At 52.1% G+C, this 20,528-nt stretch overlaps 4 protein-coding genes across 4 annotated transcripts; all 4 read left to right on the top strand.

Moving 5' to 3' along the window:
- Positions 1 to 643: 643 nt before the first annotated feature.
- Positions 644 to 4,552, top strand: LOC132073505 (inositol 1,4,5-trisphosphate receptor-interacting protein-like 1). The gene is made up of 3 exons (XM_059472598.1): positions 644 to 2,283; positions 3,868 to 3,991; positions 4,547 to 4,552. The coding sequence occupies exons 1-3, from the start codon at positions 710 to 712 to the stop codon at positions 4,550 to 4,552; spliced, it is 1,704 nt and encodes a 567-aa protein (XP_059328581.1). The 5' UTR covers positions 644 to 709.
- A 1,352-nt stretch (positions 4,553 to 5,904) lies between these two features.
- Positions 5,905 to 9,813, top strand: LOC132073504 (inositol 1,4,5-trisphosphate receptor-interacting protein-like 1). The gene is made up of 3 exons (XM_059472597.1): positions 5,905 to 7,544; positions 9,129 to 9,252; positions 9,808 to 9,813. Exons 1-3 carry the CDS (start codon positions 5,971 to 5,973, stop codon positions 9,811 to 9,813), a joined length of 1,704 nt encoding a protein of 567 aa, XP_059328580.1. The 5' UTR covers positions 5,905 to 5,970.
- A 1,358-nt stretch (positions 9,814 to 11,171) lies between these two features.
- LOC132073503 (inositol 1,4,5-trisphosphate receptor-interacting protein-like 1) lies at positions 11,172 to 12,815 on the top strand. Its single transcript, XM_059472596.1, has one exon. The coding sequence runs from the start codon at positions 11,238 to 11,240 to the stop codon at positions 12,813 to 12,815; it is 1,578 nt and encodes a 525-aa protein (XP_059328579.1). The 5' UTR covers positions 11,172 to 11,237.
- A 1,134-nt stretch (positions 12,816 to 13,949) lies between these two features.
- On the top strand, positions 13,950 to 20,335 carry LOC132073502 (inositol 1,4,5-trisphosphate receptor-interacting protein-like 1). The gene is made up of 5 exons (XM_059472595.1): positions 13,950 to 13,985; positions 14,436 to 14,513; positions 16,400 to 18,072; positions 19,651 to 19,774; positions 20,330 to 20,335. The coding sequence occupies exons 1-5, from the start codon at positions 13,950 to 13,952 to the stop codon at positions 20,333 to 20,335; spliced, it is 1,917 nt and encodes a 638-aa protein (XP_059328578.1).
- The last annotated feature ends 193 nt before the right edge of the window (positions 20,336 to 20,528 follow it).

The raw sequence follows: 20,528 nt of genomic DNA, 5'->3' as shown, positions 1-20,528 counted from the left end.
TCAAGAGTGCCTTCCAACATGGATATCTATGAGATTGCCAGTGGAGGGCAGCTGAGAAAAAAGACAAGAGAAGGGCCAAGAGAGGTTCTTTGAAGAAGATTCACTCAAAGGCTGCCTTAACCGGTACCCCAGGGCCCCTGCGACAGTCTGAGCTGGGGTGGGGACAAAGGGTGGGGCTGGGCTGGCTGTGGTGTACTGTGACGTCCATGACGTGACGGGGCCATGTCACAAATGGGGGCAGCTATACAAGGCCCCAGCAGGTAACGCTGGCCCTGTATTGCTTGGGCAAGCGGTGAGTGCACACATGGTGGGGAGGCTGGGCTGGGGATAAGGGCCGGGGCAGAAACGCAGTACCCGGGGCTGGCTTTTCCCCCTGCATCCAGGAACAGCCCCTCATGGCCCAGCCTTGGGCAGGACACCGTGCTGCTGCTGCTGCTGCTGCAGCTTGGGCAGCGGAACGGGCCTGGCTGCTTGCCAGCTCTCTGGGGTCCTGTGCTTCCTGCTCCCAGATCCCTGGAATTCCTGTCCCTGCTGCCCCCCACAATCCCTGCTGCCAGCTGCCTCCCTCTCAGCCCCTCCCTCTCAAGGCCTTCTCTCCATCCTCCTGCAGACCATGGATACCTGGGTATTGTGGCTCTTGCTCTTGCCAAGTTTAGTCCAGTACCCACAGCCCGTGGGTAATGGCTTGGACGAGGTGACACGTCTGCGAATGGAGGTGCGTGCCAAGCTCCAGGAAGAGGAGAAGATTCATCTGCAGCGGGAGGTGGAGCAGCTGGTCCTGCTGAAGCAGGGTGTCTTGGCCTGGGGAGACCTGCTCTCCTCTGCCCGGCAGCACTGGCAGCTCTGGGCTCTTGCTGGGCTCCTGCTCCTTCTCTTGGCACTGTGGTATATGTGGAGGAAAGGGAGCCTGAGGACAGAGGAGCAAGGAGAAGCACATGATGGTGTAAATGAAGAGGAGGTTGAAAATGTGCATGCACATGAAGAAGACTTTGGAAATGAAGATGAAGGAGACAATGAAATGGAGGTGGAGGAAGACGACAGTGATGATGGCCGTGCAGAGGATGTCGACAATGCTGCTGCCAATGAAGCTGGCAATGAAGCTGCCAATGCAGCAAACGTCAATGACGTTGGAAATCAAGTGCAAGAATTCCGTGATCGTGCCGACAACTTTGGAAGAATCATAATGGAGCGCGTACAGTGGCCTGTGCAGGACCTGCAGGGAGGATGCATGTGGACAAGAACCCTGATGGAGCATTTTGCAATTTATTTTCGACGGGTCTTGTCCAACAGTTTCTATCCGGTGCTGCAAGGAGCCATTGGGGTGGGCAGTGCCTTCGAAGGTTGGAGTCCCCGTGAGCAGGATGTTGTGTACCAGGTGCTCATACCCATGACACCTCCCCGAGGGCACAGCTTCCACCTAGAGCTGGGCACTGCATGGCAGAGGCGCTTGAGGAACTTCCACATCCGCGTGCAGCAGGAGTGCACCTGCACGAGTGAGCAGCAGGGTGAGCACATGCTGTGCTTCCTGCACCACCCTGAGGAGGAGCTGAGGAGGCATCAGGATCCCAGCCTCCTTCATACCCTGTGCACGGGCTCCTACCTGGACGTGGAGAAAACTGCCCGCTGGTTCTACCAGCTGGTGAGAGCAATCTGGCCGGCTTTGCTTGAGTCACACAGTTGGCATTTAGTGCTGCTGCCCCCCAGACGCTCCTGCCAGTTCAAGGTGACCAACGGCAGAGAAAGCTACCGGATCGAGATCCTCTTTGGGGTGCGGCAAGGCAACTCAGACGTCTTTGTGAGCAGCCAGCCTAGGCAAGCCCACACCTCCAGCACAATCTGGCCAGAGAGCTACGCTGTGGCCGAGATGAAGTTCTTCAGGTACATCGCCAGGCAGGCTCCCCCTGACAGCTTGCACCTGAAATGCCTGCAGTTCTTCACTCGTCTTCAGCTGGGCTTAGGCTTTTCCACCTATACCATCAAGACCATTGTCATGCACCTCCTGAGCATCTTGCCCGCGTCACAGTGGCGCAGGAGACATTTTGTGAGCCGGCTGATGGATATCAGCGAGAGCCTGCGCACGTGTGTGGAAAGGAGACGCCTCAATCACTTCATTGTGGGCAACCAGAGGCTTCCTGAGGGCATCCGCTTGCCCCCAGAGGTCCTAATGGCCAGGTCACGCAATCTCTTCCATGACCTGGTGATGGATCCCGTTGCCCACTCTCAGGCAATGAACCAGTACATGGATCTGCAGCATTGGTTCAAACGGATCCTTAGAAATGAACAGTGAAAGAGGTTCTCCAGCACAGAGCTGTGCTTGTGAGGCTCACACCGGGGGGCAGAGAACCAGTTCTCAGGAGAGATGGGAAAAGAAGGGAGAAGGTGGGTTTCGGAGAGGGAAGGGAAAACGCTGCGTAGCAGCACTATGCCATCAGCAGCAGCAGCAGCAGCAGCAGCAGCAGTGTGGTCTCAAGAGCCTCCCCAGCACTGCATCCAGTGATGACCAGGTTGGCTCCAAAGATCAAGGAACATGCACAAGGAAATGCTATTATTCCCCCACCTCTTTCTTTGAGTCCATTTTCCCTCTGAGGGCTTCATCTTGTGCCGAGACACGAATCTCAGAATCTCAGATGAGGGAATGTTTGAAAGGACCACTGGTGGCATCATTTGCTTCAGGGGTGCTCCCGGCAGGTCTTCCCTCTCTACACTACAAAGGATTGCGTTCGGATCAAGGTTGTTGACTCTCTCTCTCTGGGGAGGGAGACTCCACAATCCCTGGGCAATGTTTGGGATTGCTGAATGGACGTTGTTTCTCCTTCTTCCCTCATGGGAATCCTTCAGGTCAGCATTGTACCAACTGTGTTGGAGCTGACCTGATACTTTGTATATGTAAAGATCTAGGTTGTTAATTTGTGTATATATATCCCCTGTGTACATATTATATGCTAGAAAGCTTATCAATTATCATATATAATAGTAAAATATCATAAAAGCCAATGGAATAATATAAATATTGTCAACTACATGAATTATGTAACTATTATATCATGAGAAGAAATTATTCTAAAGGGTCAAATATGTAATTTTGTTTAAAGAATGCAATATAGCCAATATTTAGCGTCACTCTAAGTTGTGATACGTATTAATGCTCATAGGGCACTTATATCTTATATGGATGAAAACATGTTATTTTAAAATTTCCAAAAAATTGATACATTTATATCATACGTAGCAATTATAAATGTTATATTGTATATATAAGGAGTTTAATATATAAGAGTTTTTTTTAATGTAGTAGTAAAGACATATATCGTGTCTCTGTCTGCTGGGGACACACAACTATGTTCTATAGTTAGTGCTTTTATGAGTAGCAACCTGGAAATTTCGTTGCTCTTGATTCAATAAAGGACAAGATTCCAGAACCTGGATCATGCAAGACTTTATTGACCTCAACCAGACCTGTAGTGTAGGTAAAAGCGACAAGTTGTGAATCTGAGCTTGTGAAGAGTCTCCTTGAAATTGGCCATACTTGCAGTGGTGAATTGGTTCTAATCAGAAATTAAGTCCAGTTGACCGCGGCCCCTGCGACCACAGAAGGCCAGAAGGGCCTCCCTTGGAAGGATGCTTAAAAATGGTCTTGTTGCAACCCTGCTGCCAAGGGCAGGGACACCTTCTCCTGGGCCCGCTTGTTTCAGACCCCGTCCAGCCTGGCTTGGAACGCTGCCAGGGATGGGGCAGCCACAGCTGCTGTGGGCAGTGTGTGTAGGCAAGGGCCTGAGCAGCCTGAGAGGCAAGAATTTCTTGTGCATCTCCAGCCCAAGCCGGCCCACTGTCAGAGGGAAGCCACTGGGCCTGGTGCTGTCCCTGCAGGCCCTTGTCCACTGCCGCTCTCAGGTCTCTGCTGGGCCTGGTGCAGAGAGTGAAAGGCCGCAAGAAGGTGCCCCCGGAGAAGGCCTTGGAGAACGCTGGGGCCAGGAGTGCCACCATGAGGACGGCAAGCAGGGCCTGGTGTGGCCGTCAGGGCGGGAGGGCACAGGGCAGGTGCTGAGGCCCTGCCAGCTGGAGCTGGGAGCTCTGGAGTGCTGCTGGCAGAGAGCCGTGGGAGATCCGTGCAGCAGCAAGGACACGGGCTTCTAGATGTGTTAGAAAGCAGAGAAGAGCTGGAGAATGAGCACTGAAAGAGTAGGGTGTGTCCCTGTGGGGAACAAACTTCACAACGCCAGAGGTTATCTCCAGGGAGGACACAGAGGAGTCCTGTAATAGTATTGGAATAAAGGGAGAGGCCAAGGGACATTTCCCCTTGGGGTGTCTCGATTTCTTGAGACCCAGGACAAGGCCGCAGCCTCCTTTTTTATCCTAATTCCCAGGTGCATCACCCTCTTCCTTCCCCCACTGCCTGAGGTACTCGGAAGGAACAAGACTTCTCCAGTTTCCTACTGTATGGAACCCCTCTGCCACTTTGATTGTGGAGGCAGGAATGGCACCATACACACGCACCAAGCTTCATGCACAGCAAGCAACTTTTATTGAGTGCTCTCTTCCTTTGCAGATCTGAATGTCTGCCTGGTCAGTCCACATTGGTTGAAGCAGTTGCCACCCGGTCAAACAGCCAATAGCTGCTGGTGTCCCCAACGGTCCGGGCCTGCTCCCTAACGGTCCACACTGGTTAAGTTTCATCATTAAAGTACTTATAGAATTACTTCTGCTTCAGTTCTAAAATTAGGATGAAATGAAAGCGTGAGGCCTTCAGGCAAGCTGCTGACCACCACAATAGCCCTCTGGTTTATATCTTTGTAACCCTGCAGAAGACACAGGCAGGGAAGGGGGGGGCGCTGGGCTCACCCTTTATGTAAGGCGGGGTTCCACCTGTCTAGAGCTTAATGATGGTGCTGATGGGGTTGAGCATTTTTGGGTAGGAATCAGGGGGAAGAGCTACAATAGCAGCCTGCGACTCTTAGATGGCGGTTCATCACTGCAGTCTGTGTAGCTGTGCCTGTTTATGCACAGAAAGACAGACCAATCTATCTGGAACTGGTCACCTAAAAGACATCTTTCTAATGCAGAACAATTGTGCTGGGAAACTCTTTCTGGAGTAGAAAAAAGGAGTGCTCTCCAGAGGCCTGGTCCACAAGTGGTGTGGGGAAGCCAAGAGGATGCTGTCATGCTCATTCTTCAGAAAAGCAGCAGGGCTGAAACCAAAGTGCAGCTTTTATAGACTCAGAGATTTAACTGAAGCTCAGCATGGAGTCAAGGCTTTGACTCCGTGATCCTCAAGAGTGCCTTCCAACATGGATATCTATGAGATTGCCAGTGGAGGGCAGCTGAGAAAAAAGACAAGAGAAGGGCCAAGAGAGGTTCTTTGAAGAAGATTCACTCAAAGGCTGCCTTAACCGGTACCCCAGGGCCCCTGCGACAGTCTGAGCTGGGGTGGGGACAAAGGGTGGGGCTGGGCTGGCTGTGGTGTACTGTGACGTCCATGACGTGACGGGGCCATGTCACAAATGGGGGCAGCTATACAAGGCCCCAGCAGGTAACGCTGGCCCTGTATTGCTTGGGCAAGCGGTGAGTGCACACATGGTGGGGAGGCTGGGCTGGGGATAAGGGCCGGGGCAGAAACGCAGTACCCGGGGCTGGCTTTTCCCCCTGCATCCAGGAACAGCCCCTCATGGCCCAGCCTTGGGCAGGACACCGTGCTGCTGCTGCTGCTGCTTGGGCAGCGGAACGGGCCTGGCTGCTTGCCAGCTCTCTGGGGTCCTGTGCTTCCTGCTCCCAGATCCCTGGAATTCCTGTCCCTGCTGCCCCCCACAATCCCTGCTGCCAGCTGGCTCCCTCTCAGCCCCTCCCTCTCAAGGCCTTCTCTCCATCCTCCTGCAGACCATGGATACCTGGGTATTGTGGCTCTTGCTCTTGCCAAGTTTAGTCCAGTACCCACAGCCCGTGGGTAATGGCTTGGACGAGGTGACACGTCTGCGAATGGAGGTGCGTGCCAAGCTCCAGGAAGAGGAGAAGATTCATCTGCAGCGGGAGGTGGAGCAGCTGGTCCTGCTGAAGCAGGGTGTCTTGGCCTGGGGAGACCTGCTCTCCTCTGCCCGGCAGCACTGGCAGCTCTGGGCTCTTGCTGGGCTCCTGCTCCTTCTCTTGGCACTGTGGTATATGTGGAGGAAAGGGAGCCTGAGGACAGAGGAGCAAGGAGAAGCACATGATGGTGTAAATGAAGAGGAGGTTGAAAATGTGCATGCACATGAAGAAGACTTTGGAAATGAAGATGAAGGAGACAATGAAATGGAGGTGGAGGAAGACGACAGTGATGATGGCCGTGCAGAGGATGTCGACAATGCTGCTGCCAATGAAGCTGGCAATGAAGCTGCCAATGCAGCAAACGTCAATGACGTTGGAAATCAAGTGCAAGAATTCCGTGATCGTGCCGACAACTTTGGAAGAATCATAATGGAGCGCGTACAGTGGCCTGTGCAGGACCTGCAGGGAGGATGCATGTGGACAAGAACCCTGATGGAGCATTTTGCAATTTATTTTCGACGGGTCTTGTCCAACAGTTTCTATCCGGTGCTGCAAGGAGCCATTGGGGTGGGCAGTGCCTTCGAAGGTTGGAGTCCCCGTGAGCAGGATGTTGTGTACCAGGTGCTCATACCCATGACACCTCCCCGAGGGCACAGCTTCCACCTAGAGCTGGGCACTGCATGGCAGAGGCGCTTGAGGAACTTCCACATCCGCGTGCAGCAGGAGTGCACCTGCACGAGTGAGCAGCAGGGTGAGCACATGCTGTGCTTCCTGCACCACCCTGAGGAGGAGCTGAGGAGGCATCAGGATCCCAGCCTCCTTCATACCCTGTGCACGGGCTCCTACCTGGACGTGGAGAAAACTGCCCGCTGGTTCTACCAGCTGGTGAGAGCAATCTGGCCGGCTTTGCTTGAGTCACACAGTTGGCATTTAGTGCTGCTGCCCCCCAGACGCTCCTGCCAGTTCAAGGTGACCAACGGCAGAGAAAGCTACCGGATCGAGATCCTCTTTGGGGTGCGGCAAGGCAACTCAGACGTCTTTGTGAGCAGCCAGCCTAGGCAAGCCCACACCTCCAGCACAATCTGGCCAGAGAGCTACGCTGTGGCCGAGATGAAGTTCTTCAGGTACATCGCCAGGCAGGCTCCCCCTGACAGCTTGCACCTGAAATGCCTGCAGTTCTTCACTCGTCTTCAGCTGGGCTTAGGCTTTTCCACCTATACCATCAAGACCATTGTCATGCACCTCCTGAGCATCTTGCCCGCGTCACAGTGGCGCAGGAGACATTTTGTGAGCCGGCTGATGGATATCAGCGAGAGCCTGCGCACGTGTGTGGAAAGGAGACGCCTCAATCACTTCATTGTGGGCAACCAGAGGCTTCCTGAGGGCATCCGCTTGCCCCCAGAGGTCCTAATGGCCAGGTCACGCAATCTCTTCCATGACCTGGTGATGGATCCCGTTGCCCACTCTCAGGCAATGAACCAGTACATGGATCTGCAGCATTGGTTCAAACGGATCCTTAGAAATGAACAGTGAAAGAGGTTCTCCAGCACAGAGCTGTGCTTGTGAGGCTCACACCGGGGGGCAGAGAACCAGTTCTCAGGAGAGATGGGAAAAGAAGGGAGAAGGTGGGTTTCGGAGAGGGAAGGGAAAACGCTGCGTAGCAGCACTATGCCATCAGCAGCAGCAGCAGCAGCAGCAGCAGCAGTGTGGTCTCAAGAGCCTCCCCAGCACTGCATCCAGTGATGACCAGGTTGGCTCCAAAGATCAAGGAACATGCACAAGGAAATGCTATTATTCCCCCACCTCTTTCTTTGAGTCCATTTTCCCTCTGAGGGCTTCATCTTGTGCCGAGACACGAATCTCAGAATCTCAGATGAGGGAATGTTTGAAAGGACCACTGGTGGCATCATTTGCTTCAGGGGTGCTCCCGGCAGGTCTTCCCTCTCTACACTACAAAGGATTGCGTTCGGATCAAGGTTGTTGACTCTCTCTCTCTGGGGAGGGAGACTCCACAATCCCTGGGCAATGTTTGGGATTGCTGAATGGACGTTGTTTCTCCTTCTTCCCTCATGGGAATCCTTCAGGTCAGCATTGTACCAACTGTGTTGGAGCTGACCTGATACTTTGTATATGTAAAGATCTAGGTTGTTAATTTGTGTATATATATCCCCTGTGTACATATTATATGCTAGAAAGCTTATCAATTATCATATATAATAGTAAAATATCATAAAAGCCAATGGAATAATATAAATATTGTCAACTACATGAATTATGTAACTATTATATCATGAGAAGAAATTATTCTAAAGGGTCAAATATGTAATTTTGTTTAAAGAATGCAATATAGCCAATATTTAGCGTCACTCTAAGTTGTGATACGTATTAATGCTCATAGGGCACTTATATCTTATATGGATGAAAACATGTTATTTTAAAATTTCCAAAAAATTGATACATTTATATCATACGTAGCAATTATAAATGTTATATTGTATATATAAGGAGTTTAATATATAAGAGTTTTTTTTAATGTAGTAGTAAAGACATATATCGTGTCTCTGTCTGCTGGGGACACACAACTATGTTCTATAGTTAGTGCTTTTATGAGTAGCAACCTGGAAATTTCGTTGCTCTTGATTCAATAAAGGACAAGATTCCAGAACCTGGATCATGCAAGACTTTATTGACCTCAACCAGACCTGTAGTGTAGGTAAAAGCGACAAGTTGTGAATCTGAGCTTGTGAAGAGTCTCCTTGAAATTGGCCATACTTGCAGTGGTGAATTGGTTCTAATCAGAAATTAAGTCCAGTTGACCGCGGCCCCTGCGACCACAGAAGGCCAGAAGGGCCTCCCTTGGAAGGATGCTTAAAAATGGTCTTGTTGCAACCCTGCTGCCAAGGGCAGGGACACCTTCTCCTGGGCCCGCTTGTTTCAGACCCCGTCCAGCCTGGCTTGGAACGCTGCCAGGGATGGGGCAGCCACAGCTGCTGTGGGCAGTGTGTGTAGGCAAGGGCCTGAGCAGCCTGAGAGGCAAGAATTTCTTGTGCATCTCCAGCCCAAGCCGGCCCACTGTCAGAGGGAAGCCACTGGGCCTGGTGCTGTCCCTGCAGGCCCTTGTCCACTGCCGCTCTCAGGTCTCTGCTGGGCCTGGTGCAGAGAGTGAAAGGCCGCAAGAAGGTGCCCCCGGAGAAGGCCTTGGAGAACGCTGGGGCCAGGAGTGCCACCATGAGGACGGCAAGCAGGGCCTGGTGTGGCCGTCAGGGCGGGAGGGCACAGGGCAGGTGCTGAGGCCCTGCCAGCTGGAGCTGGGAGCTCTGGAGTGCTGCTGGCAGAGAGCCGTGGGAGATCCGTGCAGCAGCAAGGACACGGGCTTCTAGATGTGTTAGAAAGCAGAGAAGAGCTGGAGAATGAGCACTGAAAGAGTAGGGTGTGTCCCTGTGGGGAACAAACTTCACAACGCCAGAGGTTATCTCCAGGGAGGATACAGAGGAGTCCTGTAATAGTATTGGAATAAAGGGAGAGGCCAAGGGACATTTCCCCTTGGGGTGTCTCGATTTCTTGAGACCCAGGACAAGGCCGCAGCCTCCTTTTTTATCCTAATTCCCTGGTGCATCACCCTCTTCCTTCCCCCACTGCCTGAGGTACTCGGAAGGAACAAGACTTCTCCAGTTTCCTACTGTATGGAACCCCTCTGCCACTTTGATTGTGGAGGCAGGAATGGCACCATACACACGCACCAAGCTTCATGCACAGCAAGCAACTTTTATTGAGTGCTCTCTTCCTTTGCAGATCTGAATGTCTGCCTGGTCAGTCCACATTGGTTGAAGCAGTTGCCACCCGGTCAAACAGCCAATAGCTGCTGGTGTCCCCAACGGTCCGGGCCTGCTCCCTAACGGTCCACACTGGTTAAGTTTCATCATTAAAGTACTTATAGAATTACTTCTGCTTCAGTTCTAAAATTAGGATGAAATGAAAGCGTGAGGCCTTCAGGCAAGCTGCTGACCACCACAATAGCCCTCTGGTTTATATCTTTGTAACCCTGCAGAAGACACAGGCAGGGAAGGGGGGGGCGCTGGGCTCACCCTTTATGTAAGGCGGGGTTCCACCTGTCTAGAGCTTAATGATGGTGCTGATGGGGTTGAGCATTTTTGGGTAGGAATCAGGGGGAAGAGCTACAATAGCAGCCTGCGACTCTTAGATGGCGGTTCATCACTGCAGTCTGTGTAGCTGTGCCTGTTTATGCACAGAAAGACAGACCAATCTATCTGGAACTGGTCACCTAAAAGACATCTTTCTAATGCAGAACAATTGTGCTGGGAAACTCTTTCTGGAGTAGAAAAAAGGAGTGCTCTCCAGAGGCCTGGTCCACAAGTGGTGTGGGGAAGCCAAGAGGATGCTGTCATGCTCATTCTTCAGAAAAGCAGCAGGGCTGAAACCAAAGTGCAGCTTTTATAGACTCAGAGATTTAACTGAAGCTCAGCATGGAGTCAAGGCTTTGACTCCGTGATTCTCAAGAGTGCCTTCCAACATGGATATCTATGAGATTGCCAGTGGAGGGCAGCTGAGAAAAAAGACAAGAGAAGGGCCAAGAGAGGTTCTTTGAAGAAGATTCACTCAAAGGCTGCCTTAACCGGTACCCCAGGGCCCCTGCGACAGTCTGAGCTGGGGTGGGGACAAAGGGTGGGGCTGGGCTGGCTGTGGTGTACTGTGACGTCCATGACGTGACGGGGCCATGTCACAAATGGGGGCAGCTATACAAGGCCCCAGCAGGTAACGCTGGCCCTGTATTGCTTGGGCAAGCGGTGAGTGCACACATGGTGGGGAGGCTGGGCTGGGGATAAGGGCCGGGGCAGAAACGCAGTACCCGGGGCTGGCTTTTCCCCCTGCATCCAGGAACAGCCCCTCATGGCCCAGCCTTGGGCAGGACACCGTGCTGCTCCTGCTGCTGCTGCAGCTTGGGCAGCGGAACGGGCCTGGCTGCTTGCCAGCTCTCTGGGGTCCTGTGCTTCCTGCTCCCAGATCCCTGGAATTCCTGTCCCTGCTGCCCCCCACAATCCCTGCTGCCAGCTGGCTCCCTCTCAGCCCCTCCCTCTCAAGGCCTTCTCTCCATCCTCCTGCAGACCATGGATACCTGGGTATTGTGGCTCTTGCTCTTGCCAAGTTTAGTCCAGTACCCACAGCCCGTGGGTAATGGCTTGGACGAGGTGACACGTCTGCGAATGGAGGTGCGTGCCAAGCTCCAGGAAGAGGAGAAGATTCATCTGCAGCGGGAGGTGGAGCAGCTGGTCCTGCTGAAGCAGGGTGTCTTGGCCTGGGGAGACCTGCTCTCCTCTGCCCGGCAGCACTGGCAGCTCTGGGCTCTTGCTGGGCTCCTGCTCCTTCTCTTGGCACTGTGGTATATGTGGAGGAAAGGGAGCCTGAGGACAGAGGAGCAAGGAGAAGCACATGATGGTGTAAATGAAGAGGAGGTTGAAAATGTGCATGCACATGAAGAAGACTTTGGAAATGAAGATGAAGGAGACAATGAAATGGAGGTGGAGGAAGACGACAGTGATGATGGCCGTGCAGAGGATGTCGACAATGCTGCTGCCAATGAAGCTGGCAATGAAGCTGCCAATGCAGCAAACGTCAATGACGTTGGAAATCAAGTGCAAGAATTCCGTGATCGTGCCGACAACTTTGGAAGAATCATAATGGAGCGCGTACAGTGGCCTGTGCAGGACCTGCAGGGAGGATGCATGTGGACAAGAACCCTGATGGAGCATTTTGCAATTTATTTTCGACGGGTCTTGTCCAACAGTTTCTATCCGGTGCTGCAAGGAGCCATTGGGGTGGGCAGTGCCTTCGAAGGTTGGAGTCCCCGTGAGCAGGATGTTGTGTACCAGGTGCTCATACCCATGACACCTCCCCGAGGGCACAGCTTCCACCTAGAGCTGGGCACTGCATGGCAGAGGCGCTTGAGGAACTTCCACATCCGCGTGCAGCAGGAGTGCACCTGCACGAGTGAGCAGCAGGGTGAGCACATGCTGTGCTTCCTGCACCACCCTGAGGAGGAGCTGAGGAGGCATCAGGATCCCAGCCTCCTTCATACCCTGTGCACGGGCTCCTACCTGGACGTGGAGAAAACTGCCCGCTGGTTCTACCAGCTGGTGAGAGCAATCTGGCCGGCTTTGCTTGAGTCACACAGTTGGCATTTAGTGCTGCTGCCCCCCAGACGCTCCTGCCAGTTCAAGGTGACCAACGGCAGAGAAAGCTACCGGATCGAGATCCTCTTTGGGGTGCGGCAAGGCAACTCAGACGTCTTTGTGAGCAGCCAGCCTAGGCAAGCCCACACCTCCAGCACAATCTGGCCAGAGAGCTACGCTGTGGCCGAGATGAAGTTCTTCAGGTACATCGCCAGGCAGGCTCCCCCTGACAGCTTGCACCTGAAATGCCTGCAGTTCTTCACTCGTCTTCAGCTGGGCTTAGGCTTTTCCACCTATACCATCAAGACCATTGTCATGCACCTCCTGAGCATCTTGCCCGCGTCACAGTGGCGCAGGAGACATTTTGTGAGCCGGCTGATGGATATCAGCGAGAGCCTGCGCACGTGTGTGGAAAGGAGACGCCTCAATCACTTCATTGTGGGCAACCAGAGGCTTCCTGAGGGCATCCGCTTGCCCCCAGAGGTCCTAATGGCCAGGTCACGCAATCTCTTCCATGACCTGGTGATGGATCCCGTTGCCCACTCTCAGGCAATGAACCAGTACATGGATCTGCAGCATTGGTTCAAACGGATCCTTAGAAATGAACAGTGAAAGAGGTTCTCCAGCACAGAGCTGTGCTTGTGAGGCTCACACCGGGGGGCAGAGAACCAGTTCTCAGGAGAGATGGGAAAAGAAGGGAGAAGGTGGGTTTCGGAGAGGGAAGGGAAAACGCTGCGTAGCAGCACTATGCCATCAGCAGCAGCAGCAGCAGCAGCAGTGTGGTCTCAAGAGCCTCCCCAGCACTGCATCCAGTGATGACCAGGTTGGCTCCAAAGATCAAGGAACATGCACAAGGAAATGCTATTATTCCCCCACCTCTTTCTTTGAGTCCATTTTCCCTCTGAGGGCTTCATCTTGTGCCGAGACACGAATCTCAGAATCTCAGATGAGGGAATGTTTGAAAGGACCACTGGTGGCATCATTTGCTTCAGGGGTGCTCCCGGCAGGTCTTCCCTCTCTACACTACAAAGGATTGCGTTCGGATCAAGGTTGTTGACTCTCTCTCTCTGGGGAGGGAGACTCCACAATCCCTGGGCAATGTTTGGGATTGCTGAATGGACGTTGTTTCTCCTTCTTCCCTCATGGGAATCCTTCAGGTCAGCATTGTACCAACTGTGTTGGAGCTGACCTGATACTTTGTATATGTAAAGATCTAGGTTGTTAATTTGTGTATATATATCCCCTGTGTACATATTATATGCTAGAAAGCTTATCAATTATCATATATAATAGTAAAATATCATAAAAGCCAATGGAATAATATAAATATTGTCAACTACATGAATTATGTAACTATTATATCATGAGAAGAAATTATTCTAAAGGGTCAAATATGTAATTTTGTTTAAAGAATGCAATATAGCCAATATTTAGCGTCACTCTAAGTTGTGATACGTATTAATGCTCATAGGGCACTTATATCTTATATGGATGAAAACATGTTATTTTAAAATTTCCAAAAAATTGATACATTTATATCATACGTAGCAATTATAAATGTTATATTGTATATATAAGGAGTTTAATATATAAGAGTTTTTTTTAATGTAGTAGTAAAGACATATATCGTGTCTCTGTCTGCTGGGGACACACAACTATGTTCTATAGTTAGTGCTTTTATGAGTAGCAACCTGGAAATTTCGTTGCTCTTGATTCAATAAAGGACAAGATTCCAGAACCTGGATCATGCAAGACTTTATTGACCTCAACCAGACCTGTAGTGTAGGTAAAAGCGACAAGTTGTGAATCTGAGCTTGTGAAGAGTCTCCTTGAAATTGGCCATACTTGCAGTGGTGAATTGGTTCTAATCAGAAATTAAGTCCAGTTGACCGCGGCCCCTGCGACCACAGAAGGCCAGAAGGGCCTCCCTTGGAAGGATGCTTAAAAATGGTCTTGTTGCAACCCTGCTGCCAAGGGCAGGGACACCTTCTCCTGGGCCCGCTTGTTTCAGACCCCGTCCAGCCTGGCTTGGAACGCTGCCAGGGATGGGGCAGCCACAGCTGCTGTGGGCAGTGTGTGTAGGCAAGGGCCTGAGCAGCCTGAGAGGCAAGAATTTCTTGTGCATCTCCAGCCCAAGCCAGCCCACTGTCAGAGGGAAGCCACTGGGCCTGGTGCTGTCCCTGCAGGCCCTTGTCCACTGCCGCTCTCAGGTCTCTGCTGGGCCTGGTGCAGAGAGTGAAAGGCCGCAAGAAGGTGCCCCCGGAGAAGGCCTTGGAGAACGCTGGGGCCAGGAGTGCCACCATGAGGGCGGCAAGCAGGGCCTGGTGTGGCCGTCAGGGCGGGAGGGCACAGGGCAGGTGCTGAGGCCCTGCCAGCTGGAGCTGGGAGCTCTGGAGTGCTGCTGGCAGAGAGCCGTGGGAGATCCGTGCAGCAGCAAGGACACGGGCTTCTAGATGTGTTAGAAAGCAGAGAAGAGCTGGAGAATGAGCACTGAAAGAGTAGGGTGTGTCCCTGTGGGGAACAAACTTCACAACGCCAGAGGTTATCTCCAGGGAGGACACAGAGGAGTCCTGTAATAGTATTGGAATAAAGGGAGAGGCCAAGGGACATTTCCCCTTGGGGTGTCTCGATTTCTTGAGACCCAGGACAAGGCCGCAGCCTCCTTTTTTATCCTAATTCCCAGGTGCATCACCCTCTTCCTTCCCCCACTGCCTGAGGTACTCGGAAGGAACAAGACTTCTCCAGTTTCCTACTGTATGGAACCCCTCTGCCACTTTGATTGTGGAGGCAGGAATGGCACCATACACACGCACCAAGCTTCATGCACAGCAAGCAACTTTTATTGAGTGCTCTCTTCCTTTGCAGATCTGAATGTCTGCCTGGTCAGTCCACATTGGTTGAAGCAGTTGCCACCCGGTCAAACAGCCAATAGCTGCTGGTGTCCCCAACGGTCCGGGCCTGCTCCCTAACGGTCCACACTGGTTAAGTTTCATCATTAAAGTACTTATAGAATTACTTCTGCTTCAGTTCTAAAATTAGGATGAAATGAAAGCGTGAGGCCTTCAGGCAAGCTGCTGACCACCACAATAGCCCTCTGGTTTATATCTTTGTAACCCTGCAGAAGACACAGGCAGGGAAGGGGGGGGCGCTGGGGTCACCCTTTATGTAAGGCGGGGTTCCACCTGTCTAGAGCTTAATGATGGTGCTGATGGGGTTGAGCATTTTTGGGTAGGAATCAGGGGGAAGAGCTACAATAGCAGCCTGCGACTCTTAGATGGCGGTTCATCACTGCAGTCTGTGTAGCTGTGCCTGTTTATGCACAGAAAGACAGACCAATCTATCTGGAACTGGTCACCTAAAAGACATCTTTCTAATGCAGAACAATTGTGCTGGGAAACTCTTTCTGGAGTAGAAAAAAGGAGTGCTCTCCAGAGGCCTGGTCCACAAGTGGTGTGGGGAAGCCAAGAGGATGCTGTCATGCTCATTCTTCAGAAAAGCAGCAGGGCTGAAACCAAAGTGCAGCTTTTATAGACTCAGAGATTTAACTGAAGCTCAGCATGGAGTCAAGGCTTTGACTCCGTGATCCTCAAGAGTGCCTTCCAACATGGATATCTATGAGATTGCCAGTGGAGGGCAGCTGAGAAAAAAGACAAGAGAAGGGCCAAGAGAGGTTCTTTGAAGAAGATTCACTCAAAGGCTGCCTTAACCGGTACCCCAGGGCCCCTGCGACAGTCTGAGCTGGGGTGGGGACAAAGGGTGGGGCTGGGCTGGCTGTGGTGTACTGTGACGTCCATGACGTGACGGGGCCATGTCACAAATGGGGGCAGCTATACAAGGCCCCAGCAGGTAACGCTGGCCCTGTATTGCTTGGGCAAGCGGTGAGTGCACACATGGTGGGGAGGCTGGGCTGGGGATAAGGGCCGGGGCAGAAACGCAGTACCCGGGGCTGGCTTTTCCCCCTGCATCCAGGAACAGCCCCTCATGGCCCAGCCTTGGGCAGGACACCGTGCTGCTGCTGCTGCTGCTGCAGCTTGGGCAGCGGAACGGGCCTGGCTGCTTGCCAGCTCTCTGGGGTCCTGTGCTTCCTGCTCCCAGATCCCTGGAATTCCTGTCCCTGCTGCCCCCCACAATCCCTGCTGCCAGCTGCCTCCCTCTCAGCCCCTCCCTCTCAAGGCCTTCTCTCCATCCTCCTGCAGACCATGGATACCTGGGTATTGTGGCTCTTGCTCTTGCCAAGTTTAGTCCAGTACCCACAGCCCGTGGGTAATGGCTTGGACGAGGTGACACGTCTGCGAATGGAGGTGCGTGCCAAGCTCCAGGAAGAGGAGAAGATTCATCTGCAGCGGGAGGTGGAGCAGCTGGTCCTGCTGAAGCAGGGTGTCTTGGCCTGGGGAGACCTGCTCTCCTCTGCCCGGCAGCACTGGCAGCTCTGGGCTCTTGCTGGGCTCCTGCTCCTTCTCTTGGCACTGTGGTATATGTGGAGGAAAGGGAGCCTGAGGACAGAGGAGCAAGGAGAAGGACATGATGGTGTAAATGAAGAGGAGGTTGAAAATGTGCATGCACATGAAGAAGACTTTGGAAATGAAGATGAAGGAGACAATGAAATGGAGGTGGAGGAAGACGACAGTGATGATGGCCGTGCAGAGGATGTCGACAATGCTGCTGCCAATGAAGCTGGCAATGAAGCTGCCAATGCAGCAAACGTCAATGACGTTGGAAATCAAGTGCAAGAATTCCGTGATCGTGCCGACAACTTTGGAAGAATCATAATGGAGCGCGTACAGTGGCCTGTGCAGGACCTGCAGGGAGGATGCATGTGGACAAGAACCCTGATGGAGCATTTTGCAATTTATTTTCGACGGGTCTTGTCCAACAGTTTCTATCCGGTGCTGCAAGGAGCCATTGGGGTGGGCAGTGCCTTCGAAGGTTGGAGTCCCCGTGAGCAGGATGTTGTGTACCAGGTGCTCATACCCATGACACCTCCCCGAGGGCACAGCTTCCACCTAGAGCTGGGCACTGCATGGCAGAGGCGCTTGAGGAACTTCCACATCCGCGTGCAGCAGGAGTGCACCTGCACGAGTGAGCAGCAGGGTGAGCACATGCTGTGCTTCCTGCACCACCCTGAGGAGGAGCTGAGGAGGCATCAGGATCCCAGCCTCCTTCATACCCTGTGCACGGGCTCCTACCTGGACGTGGAGAAAACTGCCCGCTGGTTCTACCAGCTGGTGAGAGCAATCTGGCCGGCTTTGCTTGAGTCACACAGTTGGCATTTAGTGCTGCTGCCCCCCAGACGCTCCTGCCAGTTCAAGGTGACCAACGGCAGAGAAAGCTACCGGATCGAGGTACTCTTTGGGCTGCGGCAAGGCAACTCAGACGTCTTTGTGAGCAGCCAGCCTAGGCAAGCCCACACCTCCAGCACAATCTGGCCAGAGAGTTACGCTGTGGCCGAGATGAAGTTCTTCAGGTACATCGCCAGGCAGGCTCCCCCTGACAGCTTGCACCTGAAATGCCTGCAGTTCTTCACTCGTCTTCAGCTGGGCTTAGGCTTTTCCACCTATACCATCAAGACCATTGTCATGCACCTCCTGAGCATCTTGCCCGCGTCACAGTGGCGCAGGAGACATTTTGTGAGCCGGCTGATGGATATCAGCGAGAGCCTGCGCACGTGTGTGGCAAGGAGACGCCTCAATCACTTCATTGTGGGCAACCAGAGGCTTCCTGAGGGCATCCGCTTGCCCCCAGAGGTCCTAATGGCCAGGTCACGCAATCTCTTCCATGACCTGGTGATGGATCCCGTTGCCCACTCTCAGGCAATGAACCAGTACATGGATCTGCAGCATTGGTTCAAACGGATCCTTAGAAATGAACAGTGAAAGAGGTTCTCCTGCACAGAGCTGTGCTTGTGAGGCTCACACCGGGTGGCAGAGAACCAGTTCTCAGGAGAGATGGGAAAAGAAGGGAGAAGGTGGGTTTCGGAGAGGGAAGGGAAAACGCTGCGTAGCAGCACTATGCCATCAGCAGCAGCAGCAGCAGCAGCAGTGTGGTCTCAAGAGCCTCCCCAGCACTGCATCCAGTGATGACCAGGTTGGCTCCAAAGATCAAGGAACATGCACAAGGAAATGCTATTATTCCCCCACCTCTTTCTTTGAGTCCATTTTCCCTCTGAGGGCTTCATCTTGTGCCGAGACACGAATCTCAGAATCTCAGATGAGGGAATGTTTGAAAGGACCACTGGTGGCATCATTTGCTTCAGGGGTGCTCCCGGCAGGTCTTCCCTCTCTACACTACAAAGGATTGCGTTTGGATCAAGGTTGTTGACTCTCTCTCTCTGGGGAGGGAGACTCCACAATCCCTGGGCAATGTTTGGGATTGCTGAATGGACGTTGTTTCTCCTTCTTCCCTCATGGGAATCCTTCAGGTCAGCATTGTACCAACTGTGTTGGAGCTGACCTGATACTTTGTATATGTAAAGATCTAGGTTGTTAATTTGTGTATATATATCCCCTGTGTACATATTATATGCTAGAAAGCTTATCAATTATCATATATAATAGTAAAATATCATAAAAGCCAATGGAATAATATAAATATTGTCAACTACATGAATTATGTAACTATTATATCATGAGAAGAAATTATTCTAAAGGGTCAAATATGTAATTTTGTTTAAAGAATGCAATATAGCCAATATTTAGCGTCACTCTAAGTTGTGATACGTATTAATGCTCATAGGGCACTTATATCTTATATGGATGAAAACATGTTATTTTAAAATTTCCAAAAAATTGATACATTTATATCATACGTAGCAATTATAAATGTTATATTGTATATATAAGGAGTTTAATATATAAGAGTTTTTTTTAATGTAGTAGTAAAGACATATATCGTGTCTCTGTCTGCTGGGGACACACAACTATGTTCTATAGTTAGTGCTTTTATGAGTAGCAACCTGGAAATTTCGTTGCTCTTGATTCAATAAAGGACAAGATTCCAGAACCTGGATCATGCAAGACTTTATTGACCTCAACCAGACCTGTAGTGTAGGTAAAAGCGACAAGTTGTGAATCTGAGCTTGTGAAGAGTCTCCTTGAAATTGGCCATACTTGCAGTGGTGAATTGGTTCTAATCAGAAATTAAGTCCAGTTGACCGCGGCCCCTGCGACCACAGAAGGCCAGAAGGGCCTCCCTTGGAAGGATGCTTAAAAATGGTCTTGTTGCAACCCTGCTGCCAAGGGCAGGGACACATTCTCCTGGGCCCGCTTGTTTCAGACCCCGTCCAGCCTGGCTTGGAACGCTGCCAGGGATGGGGCAGCCACAGCTGCTGTGGGCAGTGTGTGTAGGCAAGGGCCTGAGCAGCCTGAGAGGCAAGAATTTCTTGTGCATCTCCAGCCCAAGCCGGCCCGCTGTCAGAGGGAAGCCACTGGGCCTGGTGCTGTCCCTGCAGGCCCTTGTCCACTGCCGCTCTCAGGTCTCTGCTGGGCCTGGTGCAGAGAGTGAAAGGCCGCAAGAAGGTGCCCCCGGAGAAGGCCTTGGAGAACGCTGGGGCCAGGAGTGCCACCATGAGGGCGGCAAGCAGGGCCTGGTGTGGCCGTCAGGGCGGGAGGGCACAGGGCAGGTGCTGAGGCCCTGCCAGCTGGAGCTGGGAGCTCTGGAGTGCTGCTGGCAGAGAGCCGTGGGAGATCCGTGCAGCAGCAAGGACACGGGCTTCTAGATGTGTTAGAAAGCAGAGAAGAGCTGGAGAATGAGCACTGAAAGAGTAGGGTGTGTCCCTGTGGGGAACAAACTTCACAACGCCAGAGGTTATCTCCAGGGAGGACACAGAGGAGTCCTGTAATAGTATTGGAATAAAGGGAGAGGCCAAGGGACATTTCCCCTTGGGGTGTCTCGATTTCTTGAGACCCAGGACAAGGCCGCAGCCTCCTTTTTTATCCTAATTCCCAGGTGCATCACCCTCTTCCTTCCCCCACTGCCTGAGGTACTCGGAAGGAACAAGACTTCTCCAGTTTCCTACTGTATGGAACCCCTCTGCCACTTTGATTGTGGAGGCAGGAATGGCACCATACACACGCACCAAGCTTCATGCACAGCAAGCAACTTTTATTGAGTGCTCTCTTCCTTTGCAGATCTGAATGTCTGCCTGGTCAGTCCACATTGGTTGAAGCAGTTGCCACCCGGTCAAACAGCCAATAGCTGCTGGTGTCCCCAACGGTCCGGGCCTGCTCCCTAACGGTCCACACTGGTTAAGTTTCATCATTAAAGTACTTATAGAATTACTTCTGCTTCAGTTCTAAAATTAGGATGAAATGAAAGCGTGAGGCCTTC

Source organism: Ammospiza nelsoni, chromosome 5, assembly GCF_027579445.1.
Source record: "Ammospiza nelsoni isolate bAmmNel1 chromosome 5, bAmmNel1.pri, whole genome shotgun sequence".
Taxonomy (NCBI): domain Eukaryota; kingdom Metazoa; phylum Chordata; class Aves; order Passeriformes; family Passerellidae; genus Ammospiza; species Ammospiza nelsoni.
Note: the sequence above shows the minus strand (reverse complement) of the source record. Positions and strands in the feature narration are given on the sequence as shown.